Genomic DNA, 19,058 nt, shown 5'->3' with positions numbered 1-19,058 from the left:
TTCGACAAAATAAATAAAATAAATAAATGAATAAATCAAGAAAAATAAATTGAAAACATGGATTACGATATAAATAATCGATCGATTGTGGCTCGGCGACACAAGTGGTTTATAGAACGGATAGAATAGAAGCAAAGTTTGGCATGCTGGTCAAAGGATGCAAGTCACAAAGTGCAGTTTGAAACGTGGACAATCTATATTGCAAGGCAGCTCCGGCTCACGGCTTGCAGCCTAGCTAAAAGGGCAAACCAGCAAGCCCGCCAAGCAGCCCGTCAGCTTGCTATAGAGCCACACATTCAGGAGCATGAGAGAGGGCAAAGAGATATACAGTATATATAGGATATCTGATGTAACGTGTTGCTGGTTTGTTCGCTAGCCAGAGCCGCTGATCTGGTTTCTTATACACACCTCGGTAGTTCAAACCGATTCAATCCTGTTTTTCTGAAAGTTCGAGGACTTCAGAGTCGACTCTCTCTCTTTCTCGCTGCTCTTTATGTCTCTTTGGTTTGCCCGTTTTGCTACGCTGTTGCACTGTTTCGTGCCCACGTACTATCACGGATCTCTCAAGTGTGTCCATGTGTGTATGCATGTGTGTGTGTGTGTGTGTGTGTGTGTGTGTGTGTGTGTATATATGTTGCGTGCCTGCGTTCTAGCTGTGTTGCGTCTGTCAGCTCGAAGAAGGACAACTGGTTTCCGGTTCAAACTGCTTCAACTTCAGTTGGGTCGGTCCATCGAAGCAAAAGCAACACTATACCAACGAGGGCTTCTATAACGGCACGTCATTGTTGAAAATAGTTGCATATTTATACAAGTTTAATACACTTGGTAAGGAGTGTGTGGAACGCAACCGAGATTGCCCAGGCCCACTCGTTCTTCCTCTTTTTTTTTGTTAATTCTTTTCCCACAGCACTTGAAGGCGGTCAAAGATGATCTCTTTCCTTGTCATCGACCAAAAATCCGGCTCCTCGTCAACTAAAAGAGCCTCACTTCTCCTCCTCCCTCCTTCAGACTTCTACCCTCGTCTCCATCTATAGCCCACGTCAAACGATCTGTACGACCGATATACGACATCCTCGACCCCCTTCTTGGCCGTGTCTGATATTACATTTGGATGATTCAAAGAGAGCTGAATATACTACAAGCTATATTTATTTCTTTTTCATTCCACTCCACTTGGCAAATTATAAATGGAAATTTACAACATTGACCCATTTGATATAAGGATCTTATTATATTATTCTACATACAACAAGTAGAAGGGCAAAAGAAAAATGAAAGAAAAAAAAAACAACAACACGAAAATTCACAAATGAATCGTTTCTCACGAACGATGATGGTGTCGTATAAGAGAAGCAGCGACAGCAGTTTCAACCGCGTGATCGCACTTTAACGCTTTAGCATAACCAGTTCGATCGGGTTATCCCATACATGTCTGGTTGGCGTTGCGTTGGCGCGAGTTATCGGAGCCTTCAAAAGGGTCAAGCATCAACTAAACGTAGACTAATGGCATTAACGATGGGACATCCCTCTCATCACATGCCGTTCTCTTTGGTCTTTCCTACTTTGTTGATGAACTGGTTTTTTTTTTTTTTTTTTCTTTACTTTTTTTCGGGTTTTCTAGTAGCTTTAATCACCGCAACCTTTGGCACTATCACACCTCCACAACAGGAATAACTTAGAGGCCTATTTGTTTTAAATACAACATGGGCGGAGCTACGTAAGGTCGCAGAACCCGCACAATCAACAGCGAGTGGTTTTTTTTTCAATAATGTGGGGAATTTGCATCGAAAATTGATTATCTGAGTAAATAAGAGAGCAACGTAGAAGGGAGGCAGTAAAGAAAGAGGAGAAGGGACAGGGGGGGTTGCTTGCGTCAGAGAAACATTATAGACACTTGGAGTTGACTGAATAAAAGTGTGGGGTAGGAAAAAAAAAAAAAAAAGAAGAACTGAAAAGAGATGGGGAGGAGAGAAAGGGGCTGGCCCGGACGGACGGCGGACCGAGTTGATCGACGCCGCCGCCCTTCAGCGCCACCGTCGCTCTCTTTTATTTAAAGCGCCGTCCCGGCCGTCGGAGCAAGTCATAGAAACATCATCCGCATCCAGAGTCGGACACATCGGCGACCGACGACGCGCTCCCGCTCGTTTTGCTTTTGGTCACACGCATGCCATCTTGTCAGTTGGCTGCTGTTGCTGCTCCACCGCCATCTTGAGATCTCAATCGTATTTTCTCTTTTAGACCAAAACACACACACACAAAAAAAGGAAAAATCACTTTATACAAAGGCGAGATGCAGGTACTAAATCTGTCTCTTCCAAATCAAAAAAAAAAAAAAAAAAAAAAAAAAAATTATACCAAAAAGCAAAAAAGAAAATTCAAAAGACGCGCCTTGCGAAAAAATTCCAAATGCCCCAGAGTTCCAAAACCCAAATTGTTATTTTCATTCATATTTTTTTTTCTTTTGTTTGGTTTATTTTGAATGCAGGTCAAAAGTCTAACAATCTGGTGGATAATGCTCCTGGTTTGCGGCAGCTACATGGCGTCTGGAACGGTGGCTGCGCATCGAGCCCGCCACGGCGGCTGCAATTTCCGCATCGTCCGCGACATCATGCGCCGGGCGTGCGCTTACCACTCGTCCGAGAATTCCCAGCTGCTCGGACTCGACGAACTCGGCCCGACGTCCGTCGGCCGGTCGTCCAACATGCTGGATGAAGTGGTCGACAAACACCACCACGACCACCAGTCGGGCAGCCGAGTCAAAAAGGAGATCGAGTTACTCTACATCCGCCGCATTCTCAAAGAGTGCTGTCCCAACGAAGGCTGCCCGCCGCTGTCGAAATTCTGCCGCTAGGGAAAAAAAGCCCACATCACAGGTCGAAGGAGAAAAGATTTCGTCCACTGTATATCTAGCAGCGTCGTTGTTGATTTTCCATTAAAAACACCAACACACGAAGAAAAAAACACGCACACAACAAAGAAGAAACTACACCACACACACACACACACGCACAAACACAACACACACGCAAAGTTACTCTTTTGCCAACGTGAGTCCGGAAGAAGAACTACAAGCCGCCGTGAAGATAAATTCTTAACCCAACGAAGAAAAAAAAAACAAAAAACAAAAAAGAAAAAAAGGAGTTGTACAGATCTACCATTACTACGGCTACGAAACGTGTCAAAAGAGTCGACTCATAAGGTAGAAACAATTTCAAAGGAAAAATTGAGAAACGTGAAACAAAACAAAATCCTTTGCCAAAACACGCTCCCTCCTGGTTAGTGTATGTGTTGCCCAATCTTGTTCAAATATCTCTATTTATTCCTGCCTGTCTGAAAACTTAAAAAAAAAAAGAAAATCTTAAACTAAAAAAAAAAAAAAAAAAATTCAGCTAATGTATGTATTGTGACCAAAGTTGATGTTCTCAACTCGAACGGTTTTAATTATTTTTCTTCGTTACAGTCGATCCGCGGACGATGGAATTTTTTTTTGTTATGTAAACAAATTTCAATTGATGTCGTAATAAAAACTTGTGATGAACAAATATGTCCGCATTCTTTTCATTTCTGTTTGTCTGTCAATTTCCAGGTGTAATAATAAAAAAATAGGAAAACCAACAGAACGGAGACACGTTGTCTGGTAATTCCATCAGCGTGGGATTTCTAAACGGGGCAAAGTGAAACGAGATTACTTCAATTCTGATTGTGTCAACACGGAACTCAAAAAGATATTCAATCAATAAAAAAAAAAAAAAAAGGAAAATCCAATTTTCCCAGTGTACTGCGTGACGTTGTTGAGTTGGTCAACTGGGCATATCATCTCCTAACACAAAAGATGATTTTGCTCTGGCATATCGCTGACGAGTTGATTGCTGTTATCTTCCCCTTGATACGAAAAGGGGCGCATCACGAACATTTCCATCGGGTAATGGCTCTCGCCCTGCGTGAAACTCCTCCCATAAAAGAAAAACAGAAGGAATTGGCAGTTCAAGGACTCGGTTACTCTACTCAAGGACCGACTGGTTATTTAAAATGGTGTTGGGGCTTCTAAGCAAACCCAGAACGAATACATACGTAATCATTTACAGTAGTAGTAAAAAGAAAATATCGTATTTGAAGGCGCGCTATGTAAACGGCCCGTGGGTTAAAACTGTGTGTGTGTCGGGCTTATTGTCTTGAAATGGGCGATGAAGGTTCATCCGCACGCCCTACGGCTTCACACAGCATCGCCGTATTCGTATAGGTCATCGCTAAATATCTTTCTTGTCTCCCGTTCACGCTGGAACGTTAAACGCGACTGTCCAAGGTCGGCTCGTTTGGCATTCCACTTTACCACCTGGCCATTTTGAAAGAATAAAAAAGAAGTAAAGCATCTTACAAAAAGGTGGGCGACAACCTTTGGATTTCCTTCCGCAATTGCCGTCTCAGCATTTCCTGTTTGAATTTTGGCCATCTAAAAAAAAACCTGAATATTTCTCCACGCAATTTATGCGCCCGTCTTTCCTCTATAACCTGTTCGTCGGGCAGCCTCGTTCGTTCCTTCGCTTATTCTTTACATTCTTTAAAAGAAATACATTTTGTTTTTGTTTTTTCGATTCGGGGTCAAAATCCTGAGTTAGCTAACAATATCTTTCTTCCCCATAGGCTGTTGATGGGCATCAGCAACTATCGTGTTACAGTAAAAATCGTTGAGAAACGAAGGCAAAGACTCGTTTCTCATCTCAAACCCGGTTCGCCCAACAAGTGGGTCTTCCCTAACGATGTACGGGCTCCGGAAATCCCACCTGTGGCGGTGTCTATATTTTACTTCAGTCTAGGGGCATCTCCAAAAAAAAAAAAGAGCCACAAGTTGCGTGTCACTCTATAATCGAGAGAGTCACACACGTGTGAGACAAGGCCTTTGGTTCCCTTCGACGGAGGCGGGGGGAGGGGGACGTTAATGAGTGAAATACATTCACTTTCAATAGGTATATTGTGTCACGTAACTGGTCGTATCCGCCCTTATCATATAGCCATTAATTTTAATGCTCGTTCTACTTTAAAACGGCTTATGATAGAAACGACGGCATTGGTCAGAATGACAGTTATTACAGAGATTGGCAGTGACGCCATTCAACTTCGTTTTGCAACAGTAACCAACTGAAACCAGATTCACTCCCGCTTTGCCATGCTTTAATGCATATGAAAGTGAAGTGGTGTACTTTAATAGAAAAAAAAAAAAAAGGAAAGGCGGGAATTTCAAATGCATGGCAGTTGCACGTACGCTCAATATTTATATATGACGACGCAGCGGCTGGTCTAAACACATCATAGGGTTTCGTATCTAACCAGTCCAAGGACTCGGATAAAGTTGAAGCTAGCGGATTTCAATAGAATTAATGGAATAAAAACAGGAAAACTGAACCGAAACGCGAACGTCAATGACGGGCACGAATCGTCGACAGCGTTCCAAGTGGATATGGATTTTTCCTTGAGCCAGCCAGTCTCTTCTCTTTGAACGCCCCGCCCTCACAAGTCTGAAGGTTTCCCGATGTCCTCAAACGACGTGTAGGACGCGCAATAACTAGGTGATTCCTTGATTGACTAAAGCACATTGCGGATCTACCAACGGGTTATCCTCGTCTTTTTTTTTTCCTCCAGCCTCTGTGTGACTCATGTCACGTTATTCAAGGGCTCTTTCTCTACGTGTCGTAAATGAATGTTTTCAGACGGCTTCATTCCCCCCGGCAGCGCTCATTTCAAATTCTGTTCCGCTTCCGTTTTCATTTTTTTTTTGGCGGGGTTTGCTCTTGTTTGTCCTGTTTGCGTCCAGGACGGAAATGATTGGTATCGAATAGCCAAAGGCTCTTGTCAGGGTTGATAGAACTAAACAACGTCCCTTACAATTTGTAGGGCCTTTGCTCGCGTCATCATCTGCAGTATGCTTCGTTGAACTGCTTAATAGAATACAAATAATTTTTTTTTTTGCGGTTTAGCCTCGATATCATCCGAAACATTTTCTCTTTTTAATTTAATAAAGTCCCACGCTGATCCCGTTTTGAATGTTAACAGAGAAAACTTCACAGCGACTGTGTATGAGGATAAAGCATATAGTCTGACGTCATGGTGGTCAATTATAGTAGGATGTTGGAAGGCCGGGTCACAAGAGTCATCGAGAATTGATGGAAAACGCATACGGGAGCAGCGCAAGTTTGATAGGAAAGTCGGATTATCTTTCACGTAGGCATTTGCTGTTGAATTTGGCACGATATGTTCGTACTTGTTCACTCTTTTAAGCGGGATCCGTGAAATGAGATTGGCTTAAGTCCTTCTCGTATCAATGCGCGTTAGCAATACGTAGTTAGCTTACGAACGCGGTAAGATTCGCGTAGCAAGGCAACCTCTTCTTGGAACGGATTGTTTGCCGGTTTTGCTCCCGCTGCTTAAGAACCACCGGCACCGAATCCCGAACATTTCCGTAGATTTCCAATCCCGCGCCATCTGGTGCTCCCGCGAACGACCGAACATTCGATCGTGAAAGGCAAATTCGTACTAAATAAAAATAGCCGCCAAATTTGAAAATGAATGCGATGGCCCTTGTTTGTCATTATTTTATGAGGCCAGCATAATTTTCAGTCAACTCAGCAATTGCCACATGTTCGAACTGATGTCAGATCGAAGCCGATCAATTTCTACAACGCAGTTCCCGACCTCACGAGGGATTACGTAACGTTTACACGCGTTAGTTTTTTCCCGGAGCGGGCCGGGCCTGTTGCACGTGACAATGGATTCAACGACGGGCATGTGTACTTCATTTTGGCGGTCACCGAAGTCGTAATTCAAACCAGACATGTATGCAAATCATTAAAAAGTTCGACCCATTGGACGTAGTTGCTCATTACTTACGGTAACCAGACGACGTAAAGAAAGCTTTTCGTATAAATAGAATTGCTGAAGATTCGATTTACACGGAGGGGAGAAGTCATTACACGTGATGCCGAATTCACGGCAATTGTGACAGCCGAGTCCCGGCAAAAGAAGCGCTTCGTCGTTATTGGATACAAATTTTCGAATTTCCTTGGAAATTGCAAGAGCAGCAGACGAACGCGGTGCATCTATTTCGGGACTGTTGATTGAATATCAGCGTGCATCGTGCGTGGGGTCAAGTCGTTAAAACGCCGCTGTTTATGTCGTAGCGTCATTAATACGATAACCCAGAAAAAAGAAACCGTAGGGAAAATTGGCGATGTACTATTCAAATAACCTTGTTTCGAAAGGTCGTTCCAAATGATTCAGTGATCGACAGTCATGGCAATTTAAGGCTATACTCATCCTAGCCCCACACGCACAAGTATCAATTTCAAATCGATAGTTTAAAAAAAAAACCTAGTAAAACAAGAACGTGTATTTATAGATTTTACTTCTTCGGTTTGGGTATGAAACCCTTTGAAAACGACGAAATAATAATGAACCCATTTTTGTTTAACGTCTTTGCCATCCAGCGAAAGTTGTGCTCCGTGACGTCCTTATTCCAAAGTTTGCGTTTATGTGGCATCCAGGTGGACGCTTCGAAAAATGTCCAAGTCTATTCTTCACGTCGGTGGCACTATGCTAATTACTACAGTTCGCACGGAGACAGCCGGCCAAAAGGAATTCTAGCCGCTCGTGAGAAACAAAAACAGCGAAAATCGCTTATTTCGCATTCAGACTTAGGAAAGCCATTATGGTCAATCGGCGGCTATCAATCAGTGTGGTCGACTGTCGCTTTTCTTTTTCTACCTCGTACCGTCTTTCGTTACCGAATAGGGACAACAATGTTCGCTGAAATGATTGTTTGTTTTATTCCGTTCGGTGTGCGCGCGTCCGCAACACCGACGTTCGGCACTCAAAGGTGTCCGCTGAAAGAAAAAAAAAAACATTTCACAAGAGCTTGTCGTTTGCGGTTCTCGTTCTTTTGTTGCACCGCCAAAAAATCCCGGCTTTGTGCTAAGAAATCAGATCCGACGATCGTCAACCGTACGCTGTTGGCCTTTCCGCGGGATTCATTTCCAAATAGAATCCAAATCGAATTGGAAATATTAAAAGAAAATTGGAAAACGAGTCAAAAGCGTTGCTTTCGAGTATAGAAGAAAATGGGAACTGTTTTGATGAAACTTAATGAGAAGGCATATTAGATAAGATAAGTACTTGTTTTCTTGTTGGCCGCATGCGAGTTGCCTTAATGGGAAATGACATTCATCCGTGACCGAGTCCTAATAGCCTGCCCGCGTTCAATTCACGTCCCGCACGGGCCAAAACCAGATGAGGACACATCGTAAACGAGTGAAAGAGAAACAAGGGCGTGCCTTTCATTCAACTCATCGGAAATATGTTGGGATGCATATAAACTGCCATCGATTAATAGCGATAAACCAAGCAAATAAAAATTGCCATTTTTACCACTAAGGTCAATTGTTCTCAATGAACTTTCATCGCGTTTCTTCATCTCGAATTTAAACTCTCTCTAGAGTAAAAAAAAAAAAAAAAATAAATGCAAGCGAATGTATTTATACACACTCCAATACCCGGAAGGGCCACCTGATTGGCCAATATCGGTCACTGATGTAGACATTAAATTGATTTTAATGCTACTTTCCATGAATGTTTTTGCCGATGGTGCCGACATCGGGAGCCATGTGGTCCGCTGGAGAGAGCGCAGCGGTGCTGCCGCCAACACCGCAGCACCCAATGACAGTCGATCTACATATTAAATAAGAAGAGGAAGCGCTCGGCGATGGAGTCTCAGTTGCTTGGCCCACTCGCATCTCATCGCGCACGAACGCCTGCCTGACCAAAGCACCCGCGTTTCGGCACATATCGTCGAGCCAAAGCCGTTGTTCATTTACCGGCTTAGTTATTTACTTTACGTGCCTGGATATATAGGGTAAGGTGACACCCTATATTTGCAGAAGAAAAACAAGGGAAAAATAAAAACGAGCGGAACTAAAATGATCGTTTCATCAACAGTTGGGAGGTAAGTGCATCGTTGGCCCACTCGTTTAATGTTTCCATTACAATTTCATTGTTCATAAAAGAATTGGACTCGTGTTTTTATTGAGTGAACGAGGCGTTTAAGCGTGAGAAGGAATAAGAGATGTAGTGTAGGTAATGCCGCACGAATTTTGTACGTGTTGCACAGGTGTTGGATGGCTTACCTGCTGCTCGTGACCCACGTCGTTTTGACGTCCTCCAGCCCAGTGCCAAAGCAGAGTGCTAACGACAAAAAGAAGCTATGCGGCCCAGACTTTAGCAATCGACTTAAAGATGTCTGTGTTATTTACAAGGGTACATGGCTGAATCCATCTTCTATAAGCACCATGCCTTCCGAAGGTAAGCATTTCCCTTCCGTAAAGGACCCATCTTGATCTGGATTCATTCTAATTTATTTTTTATTTATTCCTGTATCGCTAGGAAATGATTTTAAATCGCAGGATGAAGTTGCAAAGGCGGAGAACCGACGTTACCCCACGAAAAACGAATGCTGTAGTATCGGTTGCAATGACAAAGATTTGCAAAGCTATTGCGCAGTCATCAGGAATCAAACGTAAGCGATTCGTAAACACTACTTGGATTACATTCGCAACAGTTAAAAAATCTTGCATGGGTGGGCTGTAGCCGTTTCACTTCCATTTAGTAATAAGATGTCAGTGGTTTGCGATCGATTCATACATAAGAAAGCGCCGCCGTTTTAACTCGTCTAGGAATGGACGGGCATTTTTGTTTTAACGGCTAGACGCTACGATCCAAGTCTGGTTCCTGTAAGGACGTGGTGTCACGTACGGAAACAAAGTAGTCAGCGATTTATGGGGGGGGGGGCCTCCGTTTTATTCTTTTTCCCTTTGCCTTTTTTTTCTTTTTTCTAAAAGGGGAGGGGGGCGTTCGTGAATCAAATTGCAATGCGTCAACACATCGTTCAGTTATTTTCAAATTTCTTTTTTTTTTTTTTTTTTTCCCTTTTTATGTTTTACAGAACAGTACAATCGCAGAATAATCAAGAGCTGAGTGCCCCCGTCATGACGGACCCTGAATTTTTGGAATTGTTACCGACCACAGAGCCTCCATCGGATTCGACACCTGAATACATCCTCAACGAGTCTTTAGAACAGGAAGCTCTGACTATATTGTCAACCTATCGGACACCGCAGTACAGTATCAACAGTCTGCAGTTCCTCTAAAGACCCAATCTCCTCATTTTTTTTTTTTTTTTTTATTATCTTCTTTCGGGAAGAAAAAAAAAACGAATCACTCAAGAGTACCTTTTTCCTTAAATTGATTATTTGTTGCCATATGACAAAAGAACTTCCAATTTATTGTTCTGACATATATTTTTTTTTAAACCGATTTTATTCTTCTGCTTAACTAGCAGGCACGATATGATTCCATCACCCTTTATTTTTCTCTCGATAATTAACGGTAATATGATTATAATACCAAATGCCTTAATAATAAATTCGTAACGATATACGATAATATCTCTTTTTTCAGATGAGAAACTGATTTATTTGTTTGCGTGAATCTGAATGTTGAATGCTGTTCTATAATTCTCTTGTTGTTTTGTTTGTTTACGTCGGAATACGTGTTTTGCTTGCACCCGCCCTGCGATCCCGCGCCAATCAAAAAAGAAAGCCATGTCAAAATTATGATCAATCAAAAAGAAACTCAATAAAGGATGCTTGAAACGCTAAACGTTCGCTTGTAAATCGATGCTCTTTCTTCTCTGCTACAGCGTCCGCGATGGCAACAAACAACTTAAGCACCCCGCAAAAGCGTAAAGGGATCCTACACGTTACCAACATGGATGATTGGCGAGGTTTTTCGTCCAAAGCAATAAGAGTATTCGTGCCTTTCTCACATGGACGTAGTCGCCTATATAGTATAGCCAAGAGCGCACCCACACCACTGGATACTTCCGCGCGCGCCGGAACATTCCACAACGGACGAAAGACGAGTACGAGGATGACGACACATTGACGGGATAAACAAGTCAAAGACACGACAATAAATGGCCGATTTCATTTTACGTCAACAGCAACAAAAAAATGTCGTTGCATTTCAAAAAGAGTAAAGAATGAAACGGGGAGTTGCGGATGATGAATGTCTCGATTGCCCTCCCCCTCCATCTGATGGCATTCTATACGGATCTGATTACGTGAAACAGACTCTAGGTAAGTCCTTCTTTTTAAAGAGTGCGCAAAATTCATAACTGGCCTCGTTCGGAATCGATTGGCCCCCCCCCCCCCCCCCCCGTTTATGAGTTTGCACGTATTCAGGGATTGGTGCCGTAGGAAATCAAAGCGTCATACGAGAGGTTGTTTGCTATCCTAATTTCTTGTGTTGCATTTTAATCAGCTGAAATTGATTGGTGTTATTCTTCTCTTCATTGAAGTAATTGTGTCTGATTCTCCGATCGAAATAATCGGCCTAGTTTCGGAAGGTCGTCTCAAGCGCAGGTATCTTTTAACATGCGTCTCATTCATCTGATCGTTGAATCTAAGGTCGGGTTTACGAGTGTTACGACATGTGAGACGCGTAGGACGCATTAACGAAGGCTGTTCATTAGCTCGCGCAACAGCGCAAAAAACAATAAACAATTTGCGAATGTGAGAGATCTATTGCCGAAGTCTTGTGCAACGAGGTCCCTTTTTTTCGCACTTAAAATCAAGTAACGTTCTGAAGAATGGAGCCACCTGGCGCTCTTGGTTTCAAGCTTCTGATCTAAACGTCTTCGTGACTGAATCCCGATTCTGGACGAATCGATCCAAGAAGAAATTTTTCGCTTATTTAGGTCAGTGTATGGCCAAAATTGCACTGTTTGGTTTCCTCACCGCTGTTTATTCCTGGGGCTTTCAGAGTCCGTCTGCCAGCACGATCGTGTCCTAACAGTCACTTTCCAAAAGCAGAAAAGAGGCGATTTGATTCAGCACCGTTCAAGCAAGTTTCCTATTACGTGCAGGGCTTTCCCCTCGTCAGGTAGGTTTTTTATTGTTTTCGCTACAGATCTCATGGTTTAATTCTCATGTAGGCCAACATTCGTATGTACGTGCACATTCTTAATTTATTTAAAATATCCATTAGAGTGTTGCCATGTCTTCGTTTCCAAAAAATTCTTTACCAAAGACGGCCAAGTGTTTACGATCGACATCGGCCGGCTTGAAGAGCTCGGCGAAGTGATTGAATTGCTCCGAGATCATTTTTTCGCAACGTCACCCAACCGTTATCTGGTAAACGATTGGAGCGGGGCTAGTGATAGCAATCGCATGTCCGACCACCTTTCCAACTGCCTGCGCCATCCTGTTTCCTTGACTGTACGGGATTCGGCCGGCCGACTAGTGGCGGTCAGACTAAACGAACTAGAAACACCAGAGGATGTTCATCTTGATAGTCTGACATCACAATCAAAGCGAAGATTGATTACGGCATTGTTAACAGATCTCGAAGCAGGATTTGATTTGTTCACCACCTACACCACAAACAAAATTCTCAGTCTAGCCATGGTTAATATTAAAATGTTATTTAAAAATTACAGTAAGTTTAATGCTGTTTATGCGATACGTTTCTAGATGGCTGTCGACAAAAACTACTGTAAACTCGGTTTGGCAACCACATTGGTGGGTTTGTCACTGGAATTGGGAAAAGCGAACGGCGCCGGTGCTGTCAAAGTGTGTGCCGTGAGTCAACACGCAGCGAAAGTTGCTGCTAAACACGGCTTGGAAACGCTGCGCACTATTGATTACGCCACGTACGAATTCGAAGGTGGCAAACCTTTAGCGCACCTTGATGATTTGCTAGCAGAACATCCAGTGGCAGCGTTCTTGGCGTGCCGTTTGAACTAGTGCCTTTTGTTGATGTGTAACGGCAGCTTTGAAAAATAAAATCAATTCATTGAGTTTTTTTTAGTTTAATGTTTATTTATCGTTTGAACTAATGGTTCGATTACGCAGGCAATGACACCATTGATAAAACGACGAGACAAGTCGTCAAGAAAATTGAAACGTGACAGCTACATGGGAGAAATCTAAAAGGTTGACAAGATAAACAATAAACAAAAGCCTTAAACGACGTACCAGTTTTAAAATTAAGTCCAAGGAAATTTAGAAAAGCACATTGCACTGGATAACAAGTGAAGGGGTTTGTCAGTGTGACTCTTATCATTGATCTAAATACATATTCATCCAAAAAACACAGAAACAGTAAGAAAAAGGACATTTCTCTATTGAATGTGGAAATATAACGAGAAATCAACAGGCATTTAGGGAACGAAAATCGCACACGATTACATATTTTGGCCAAGCGAAGCTCGTGGACGGCAGCCTCCCGACAATAAAAATGTTCCGACACCTCGCACACAAAAAAAAAAAAAATAGAAACCACCATATCTATTTCTCAGTTTCAGCAGACAAAACACTTGTATTTCCGGAGATGCAATTCAAACCGCGCGCCGTCTCACCTTTCCTTTCGTAAGCCATCTAAAACGTTGCCAAGATCATTTCATTTTAAGCTTCCGTCTCGATTTTCCGATGCCAATTTCTCTCTTTTTTTAACAGCCAAAATTAAACTTATGCACTGCTTTCACTGTCCTTTTACCTTCAATTGCTCCATTTAATATCGTGACAGTCTCCCCATATATGTTAAACAATTGCATCAAATGCGCAAAATGATATCCAGTGAATGGCAATGACGTTGTTGGACAGTTGCCAAAAACAGATTTCCCTGCCAGCATTTCACCTGTCAAAGCGAAATCTCCAGGGGTAAGTGATGTGACGGTAAGTCAATTGCTTTTTGTTGACGTATCACCGATGTGAAAGAACAACTGGAAGACAAGGTGCTGCGGCGTCCCGCCCAACTTTCAACTGAGGTCCAGCAAGTTATCCCCGCTTCGTTTTCCTCAGTTGTGATATTGGATCAATCTGTATCACGTTCTTTCGTGAGGCGACTAATTATACTGTTCAACTGGACTCGTTAAGTTACCTGTGCATTTCTGTAATCACCTGCTACTTTGCTTTAAGGTAATGAGTGATGTTCCCTACATCTGTGCCATCCGATTTCGAATTTATTCCTTTATTTTAAAACCGTTAAACTGTACTGGGGTTTGATGAAACATCGAGATCGTTTTTTAGTAATCCTTCTTCCCAACATCCTTTAATTGGCATAAAATATTAGAAATGCTTCCAACGAACTTTGGGAGATATACAAAACGCCTTCCGTGCACAGTCTCCATTACTGTAAGGCAACCGACAGTGGAGGAGGAAAAGAGTTTCAAGTGTCCATTTTCCTGTTTACATGTTATCAAACTCCCATTTTTTTTTTTAAAGTTTAGAACCAAACTATACTTCCTTCCACACATTCGTTTGTAAAAAGGGTAAATAGTAGATAAGACAAAACACGGCGTGATTAACTTTAGCCGTGACATAACGATTACGATATTGTTACAGAAAAGCCATTTTTTGTTTGTTGCTATGCGCGTTACTTGAGATTTATCGTAAACGTAAACTGTAATCTGTTTTTTTTAGACATTGACTCGTGTTCCATCGGACATTGGACCTTCGTCTCGCACAACTTGGTTCTTTAGGAGAGAATCCTACGAATCTCGAACAACGCCTCACAACTGGGTTTGCTGCTTTAAATCTGAAACATTCCCCATTTCGCTTCAGTGTTCTCACTTCATTTCTAAGTGCTCTACCGAAAACTAAATAGCTGCGTCGTTCAAGAAAATTGTTTTGCTTTTTGCCACTTGTTTGTTTTGTTAAATCAATTGAATCTTTTTATTTTTGTTCTTTAGTTAAATTTTTTTAAATAAATAAAGAATTAGCAATGGGAGGGCAAAGCACGTTGACCTTTCCACTTCAATTGGAGCGGGCAGTAGAGCGGCAACAAGAGCTGACTGTCTACATAGCCCAACCGGACGACGGCCAAGAAATATTTGAATTTCTACTCCAGCATTTCTTTCCGCTAGCACCTATTCGCCAACTTGCATTGTATGACGAATCCGAAGAAGCCAAACGACCCGAATGGGTAGACGACATTGTCCGTGAATGCGTCCAAGCACCTTATTCGCTGCTCGTGCGGGATGCTTGTCTTCACAATCAAATAGTGGCAGTTGCAATTAACGACATGAAAAAACGTACTTCAACACATGGGGCCAATCATCAGCTCTACGCTCCTAAAAGCAACAATCCAGCGCAAATTCCCGTTGGTCGTTTGCATAAAGCTGTGTTGGAAGACATCAATCGTGATGTGGATATCTTCGCCATTTTCCAAACGGAAATCAAAATGGAAATAGGTGCGCTCGCTGTAGATGGACGATACACCCGCCAAGGCTTGGCCACGAGATTAGTGGAACTCTCACTGCGCATCGCAAAAGCCCATGGAGCAGGTGCCGTTTGGACGGAAGCGCTGAGCGCGTACACGGCCAAAGCGGTGTCCAAGTTGGGCTTCGATGTTCTCAAGAGCGTTACATATGATGACTTTAGATACGAAGGAGAGTTACCTTTGGCTAATATCCCTGGGCATAGTGTTGGACGTCTGATGGCTCGCAAAATTTGAATCCCTCCCTTATCTGTGTAGGTGTATGAAAATGGCTCAGTGTGTTGACTCTCACATGCAATGCCGTAAAAGTCGATTAATAAAATGGAATTAAAAATCTTATCGACTTTAGCTATTTAAATACTTGCTTTGCCTGAAATCTCGCAACAGTTCAAAACCTCTCTGATCGATTACGACGAGTCATTAAACGTTAGTTACATTGATGTCAAGTTTGCCTACGAATCTTCAACCTCATTTCTCCCTGTTATTTAAAAAAAAAATAAGTTTATTAGTACAGATTAGGAGAAGTTAATTTTGTCGACCGCAGTTTGTTTATCTAGGGGAAATTATATCTGCGGTTTGGCTGGATTTCCGCGATCCTGTTGGTGCTCGTCATTTTTGAGACAGCCCGGAAGTTACAACAAACATGTATGACATTCCACAAGTGCGCATCTATGCAGTACGAAGCTTAATGAGGATGGTGCTGCACACTTTGTTTTTCTAGTGGCATTATGGTAAGTTCTGAAGGCGCAAATCCGGCTTCTTCAGCACAAAACAGGTAACATAAATTTTTTTTTTAATTTTTATCTTTTCATTCAATCACAACATTCATTTTGGGCGTTGATAAGCGGCTCAGTCCAAGCCAAAGTTATTCAGCTTTAATTGCTATTTTTCATTGCTGTTTAAATAAAGAATACGTGGTAACTACGTATAAGGCAACTCTTAATATTGTCAGATTGTATTATTTAACAATTGTAGAGCATCCTATTACACCATGAGCAGCAAAAAAACCTCCATCGCCATGTTGACAGCTGCCGATGCAAACCGTTTCGGTGAAAGTATCCACATCGTTTTCAAGTAAATAACATCCACACTTATTCACAATAGCAATACGTATTAAATAGAATTTTTTTTTTTCGTTGTCAAGATGGAAACAGAGTCTCTATAAGATGATCTGGAGGCATTCGCTGATATTTCTTATTGTTTACTTTTCGCTAACGGCTCTGTACAACTTCGGCCTTGGAAAGAAAAACAGAGAGTATGCGTTCGTTTTAATATGAGTTAGACGTTTAAAAAATCCCAGTCATTATTCCGTGCAGACATTTTGAAGCGTTGACTGCATATTTCGCACGATGTACGCGTTCATTTAATTGGATGATTATGTTGGGTTTCTTCACGAACACGGCGCTACATCGACTGTTCAACACGCAAATGACGACGCCTGGAACCGCCAAGGTTACCACCATATTCATCATGTCCCTCAGACAGAATTTACCTGAAGTACATCACATTGTTCACGTCTGATAAAAAAAAATCATGTGTATAATAATGAATTAAAAATTAGGGTCCAGTGATTGTTGATCAGTACGCTCGCTGGGTCGTGCTAGCTTGGATCCTCACATTTCGCATCGTATGCAAACCACTTAGAGAGAAGTTCCCCAACTTGACTTCGATTCAAAATTCAGGTTAACTGCACGATCCTCAATGGTTGATTCAGACGTGGAATTACCTTTACTCTGTGTAGGGATTCTTCTCGACGAGGAGAAAAGAATGCTTCAACGCGGAGGATTTCCTACGCCACGTCCTTTAATTGTCATCGAATGTAATTTCATTTTTACTGTCTTTCTTCGCTAAGCTATTCGTGGATTAAGCTGTATGTATACTTCTCTTTTAGGGATGCTTCTTTTATTAAAAGAGTGTGCGAAAGAAGATAGGTACATCAACAAGTCAAGTCACAATAAGAACGTCGAGGCCGTTATGACGTTCAAAAAAGGTTGCAGCAACATCGTTAAAGTAAGATACCATTAGAAGTTAATTGCATTTACCTCGAGCCACTAATACGCGAATTCAATTGGACACTTTCAGTTTTCGTCGCAAAATATTCCGCATTCTGTGATCCAAGTATGATAAAACAGAAAAGTAAAGCAAAAGAAGTAATAATTTTGTCCTTCATTTTGCAAGGCCGTTATTGTAGTTGTTTATTGTTTTGGAATGGTCGCAACCATGGCTCGCAATCTTCCAAGATTTGACAATGAAATCGTCCGACACGTTATCGCGTACTTCCCTGTGATGCCCTTCCTTCAGGTTTGGCCCAGACATTTAGCCATTCGTTTAGCTTTTAACTTTCACCTTCACGCTCATTCAAAAACAATTAACTGTATAATTTTTGTCTTAGTTTTTCGTATTCATCGCGTGGCTCAACGTCGGCAGAGCAGCCGTGAATCCATTTGGAAGCGATGACACTGATATTGACGTCAGGAAACTGTGTGAGAGTCACATCCAGGTATGCAAGTCGAATGCTGATGGCAAGTACGAGTTGGTCACGAATTTTCTTGCACGCAGGATTTGGCTTGGCTCACTGAACTCTACTCTAAAACATTAGACGATGTATTTTATAACTTGGTAAGCTCAAATGCATCGATTTTATTCTTATTAAGGACAAATGATTTTTTTATTTGCATCGTTTTGCAGCCACAGAAGCAATTCAGAACTCAAAACGAAGGCGAGTGTCCATCAACATTTACAGAAATCCCAATTTGAAATGCAAAGGCAACGTAAGTTTTAATTTTTACGAACCACCTTTTTATTTTAAGATTACGGTGGATTACATAAGTCTACCGATCTGTATACTTTTTGCTCTCTTGTTTTTTCTTATATGTAAATGAATTTCGGTTACGTCTTTGATGTGTGTTGGTCTGCCCTTATTTTGTTCACCATTGGTCCCCACATTAACGACGACCTTGTTTTTTCGAACCCTTCCTTTTTCGTTTTGTTGCTAGGCATAAAAGGGAGGAGGCAAGTCGGGGAAAGAAAACTTTATGCAAAAGCAAAAAGGCAGCCGGAAAAGGTACAATGGCTCGAAAGCATACGGGAGACTTTTACCTTTACTCAACAAGGTTTTTAAAGAAGTGTACGATGCAGAAAATGCCATTTCACTTTTCGCGTCATAACTATTTTGCGCAAGACAACCGGGATTGACTGCTTTCTTTTTATGTAAATGGAGCTCTGAGTTTCGTTACTGCTATCAATAGCTCAAAATTAAAATTACCTTCTAAAAATTAATCACTGTATAATGAAGTATCAAAATTTGTCTCGTATGAAATCCTCTGGCCGGATTCCATTTGATGGGGTAAAATACAGGTACGTAATGTAAAATTTCCCTGCTTTTATTGTGTCAAGCTTGATTGCATCACTTGGCTGAATCATAACATCCGGTCCTGCTTTTTGTCTGTTCCACAACCGGTTCGTCTACTTTCAGGTGTATATACACATACCAGGCCCTTGAGCCAAGCCTGAAGAGTAGTTAAAAAAAAATAAAAAAAATAAAGTTACATTCATACGTCCTGCATCCGTGGGCAAATAATAAAAAAGGGAATGAATATCCCCAGAAAAAAAAAACCTGTCCACGTAGATGCTGGCATATCACTACATTGGGCACGTTGCCAGCGCCAGATAGTGATTTCGTTGATGCTGAGCTGGCAATTTAGCCGCAAGGCTCCGACTCGCTTTTACATTCAACT

The 19,058-nt window shown here is 41.9% G+C and overlaps 5 protein-coding genes and 1 long non-coding RNA gene across 6 annotated transcripts; all 6 read left to right on the top strand.

The window, feature by feature from the left end:
• The first annotated feature begins 23 nt into the window (after positions 1-23).
• LOC130691502 (uncharacterized) lies at positions 24-1,146 on the top strand. The gene is made up of 2 exons (XR_009001239.2): positions 24-825; positions 908-1,146. It is a non-coding gene; the product is annotated as an uncharacterized LOC130691502 (long non-coding RNA).
• A 924-nt stretch (positions 1,147-2,070) lies between these two features.
• Positions 2,071-3,337, top strand: LOC130691457 (uncharacterized). Its single transcript, XM_057514412.2, has 2 exons — positions 2,071-2,296; positions 2,486-3,337. Exons 1-2 carry the CDS (start codon positions 2,291-2,293, stop codon positions 2,849-2,851), a joined length of 372 nt encoding a protein of 123 aa, XP_057370395.1. The 5' UTR covers positions 2,071-2,290; the 3' UTR covers positions 2,852-3,337.
• A 5,538-nt stretch (positions 3,338-8,875) lies between these two features.
• Positions 8,876-10,701, top strand: LOC130691424 (uncharacterized). Its single transcript, XM_059495595.1, has 4 exons — positions 8,876-8,989; positions 9,155-9,322; positions 9,413-9,559; positions 9,986-10,701. Exons 1-4 carry the CDS (start codon positions 8,964-8,966, stop codon positions 10,188-10,190), a joined length of 546 nt encoding a protein of 181 aa, XP_059351578.1. The 5' UTR covers positions 8,876-8,963; the 3' UTR covers positions 10,191-10,701.
• A 382-nt stretch (positions 10,702-11,083) lies between these two features.
• LOC130696292 (arylalkylamine N-acetyltransferase-like 2) lies at positions 11,084-12,902 on the top strand. The gene is made up of 4 exons (XM_057519387.1): positions 11,084-11,180; positions 11,755-11,985; positions 12,091-12,509; positions 12,576-12,902. The coding sequence occupies exons 1-4, from the start codon at positions 11,084-11,086 to the stop codon at positions 12,846-12,848; spliced, it is 1,020 nt and encodes a 339-aa protein (XP_057375370.1). The 3' UTR covers positions 12,849-12,902.
• A 919-nt stretch (positions 12,903-13,821) lies between these two features.
• Positions 13,822-15,559, top strand: LOC130691403 (arylalkylamine N-acetyltransferase 1-like). The gene is made up of 2 exons (XM_057514354.2): positions 13,822-14,021; positions 14,526-15,559. The coding sequence occupies exon 2, from the start codon at positions 14,827-14,829 to the stop codon at positions 15,556-15,558; it is 732 nt and encodes a 243-aa protein (XP_057370337.1). The 5' UTR covers positions 13,822-14,021; positions 14,526-14,826; the 3' UTR covers position 15,559.
• Positions 15,560-15,987: 428 nt separating this feature from the next.
• Positions 15,988-18,635, top strand: LOC130691327 (bestrophin-2-like). The gene is made up of 13 exons (XM_057514258.2): positions 15,988-16,096; positions 16,297-16,395; positions 16,466-16,576; positions 16,638-16,818; positions 16,883-17,003; positions 17,063-17,140; positions 17,213-17,331; positions 17,404-17,439; positions 17,500-17,622; positions 17,714-17,821; positions 17,881-17,940; positions 18,010-18,092; positions 18,318-18,635. The coding sequence occupies exons 1-12, from the start codon at positions 16,050-16,052 to the stop codon at positions 18,076-18,078; spliced, it is 1,152 nt and encodes a 383-aa protein (XP_057370241.1). The 5' UTR covers positions 15,988-16,049; the 3' UTR covers positions 18,079-18,092; positions 18,318-18,635.
• Positions 18,636-19,058: the final 423 nt, after the last annotated feature.

This window comes from Daphnia carinata, chromosome 1 (genome assembly GCF_022539665.2).
Source record: "Daphnia carinata strain CSIRO-1 chromosome 1, CSIRO_AGI_Dcar_HiC_V3, whole genome shotgun sequence".
NCBI lineage: Eukaryota > Metazoa > Arthropoda > Branchiopoda > Diplostraca > Daphniidae > Daphnia > Daphnia carinata.
The sequence above is the reverse complement of the archived record's forward strand: the minus strand, read 5'-3'. Positions and strand labels throughout refer to the sequence as shown.

What these genes read in the sequence shown, in the direction of transcription:
- LOC130691424 (XM_059495595.1), top strand. Translation starts at nt 8,964, where the DNA reads ATGATCGTTTCATCAACAGTTGGGAG. An exon ending in GTTTCATCAACAGTTGGGAG is followed by an intron (nt 8,990 to 9,154) that starts GTAAGTGCATCG and finishes CGTGTTGCACAG; the next exon opens with GTGTTGGATGGCTTACCTGC. An exon ending in GCAGTCATCAGGAATCAAAC is followed by an intron (nt 9,560 to 9,985) that starts GTAAGCGATTCG and finishes TATGTTTTACAG; the next exon opens with AACAGTACAATCGCAGAATA.
- LOC130696292 (XM_057519387.1), top strand. Translation starts at nt 11,084, where the DNA reads ATGAAACGGGGAGTTGCGGATGATGAATGTCTCGATTGCCCTCCCCCT. An exon ending in TTACGTGAAACAGACTCTAG is followed by an intron (nt 11,181 to 11,754) that starts GTAAGTCCTTCT and finishes GTGACTGAATCC; the next exon opens with CGATTCTGGACGAATCGATC. An exon ending in CAGGGCTTTCCCCTCGTCAG is followed by an intron (nt 11,986 to 12,090) that starts GTAGGTTTTTTA and finishes AATATCCATTAG; the next exon opens with AGTGTTGCCATGTCTTCGTT.
- LOC130691403 (XM_057514354.2), top strand. Translation starts at nt 14,827, where the DNA reads ATGGGAGGGCAAAGCACGTTGACCTTTCCACTTCAATTGGAGCGGGCA.
- LOC130691327 (XM_057514258.2), top strand. Translation starts at nt 16,050, where the DNA reads ATGGTAAGTTCTGAAGGCGCAAATCCGGCTTCTTCAGCACAAAACAG. An exon ending in CTGTGATGCCCTTCCTTCAG is followed by an intron (nt 17,623 to 17,713) that starts GTTTGGCCCAGA and finishes TTTTTGTCTTAG; the next exon opens with TTTTTCGTATTCATCGCGTG. An exon ending in TGTGTGAGAGTCACATCCAG is followed by an intron (nt 17,822 to 17,880) that starts GTATGCAAGTCG and finishes TCTTGCACGCAG; the next exon opens with GATTTGGCTTGGCTCACTGA.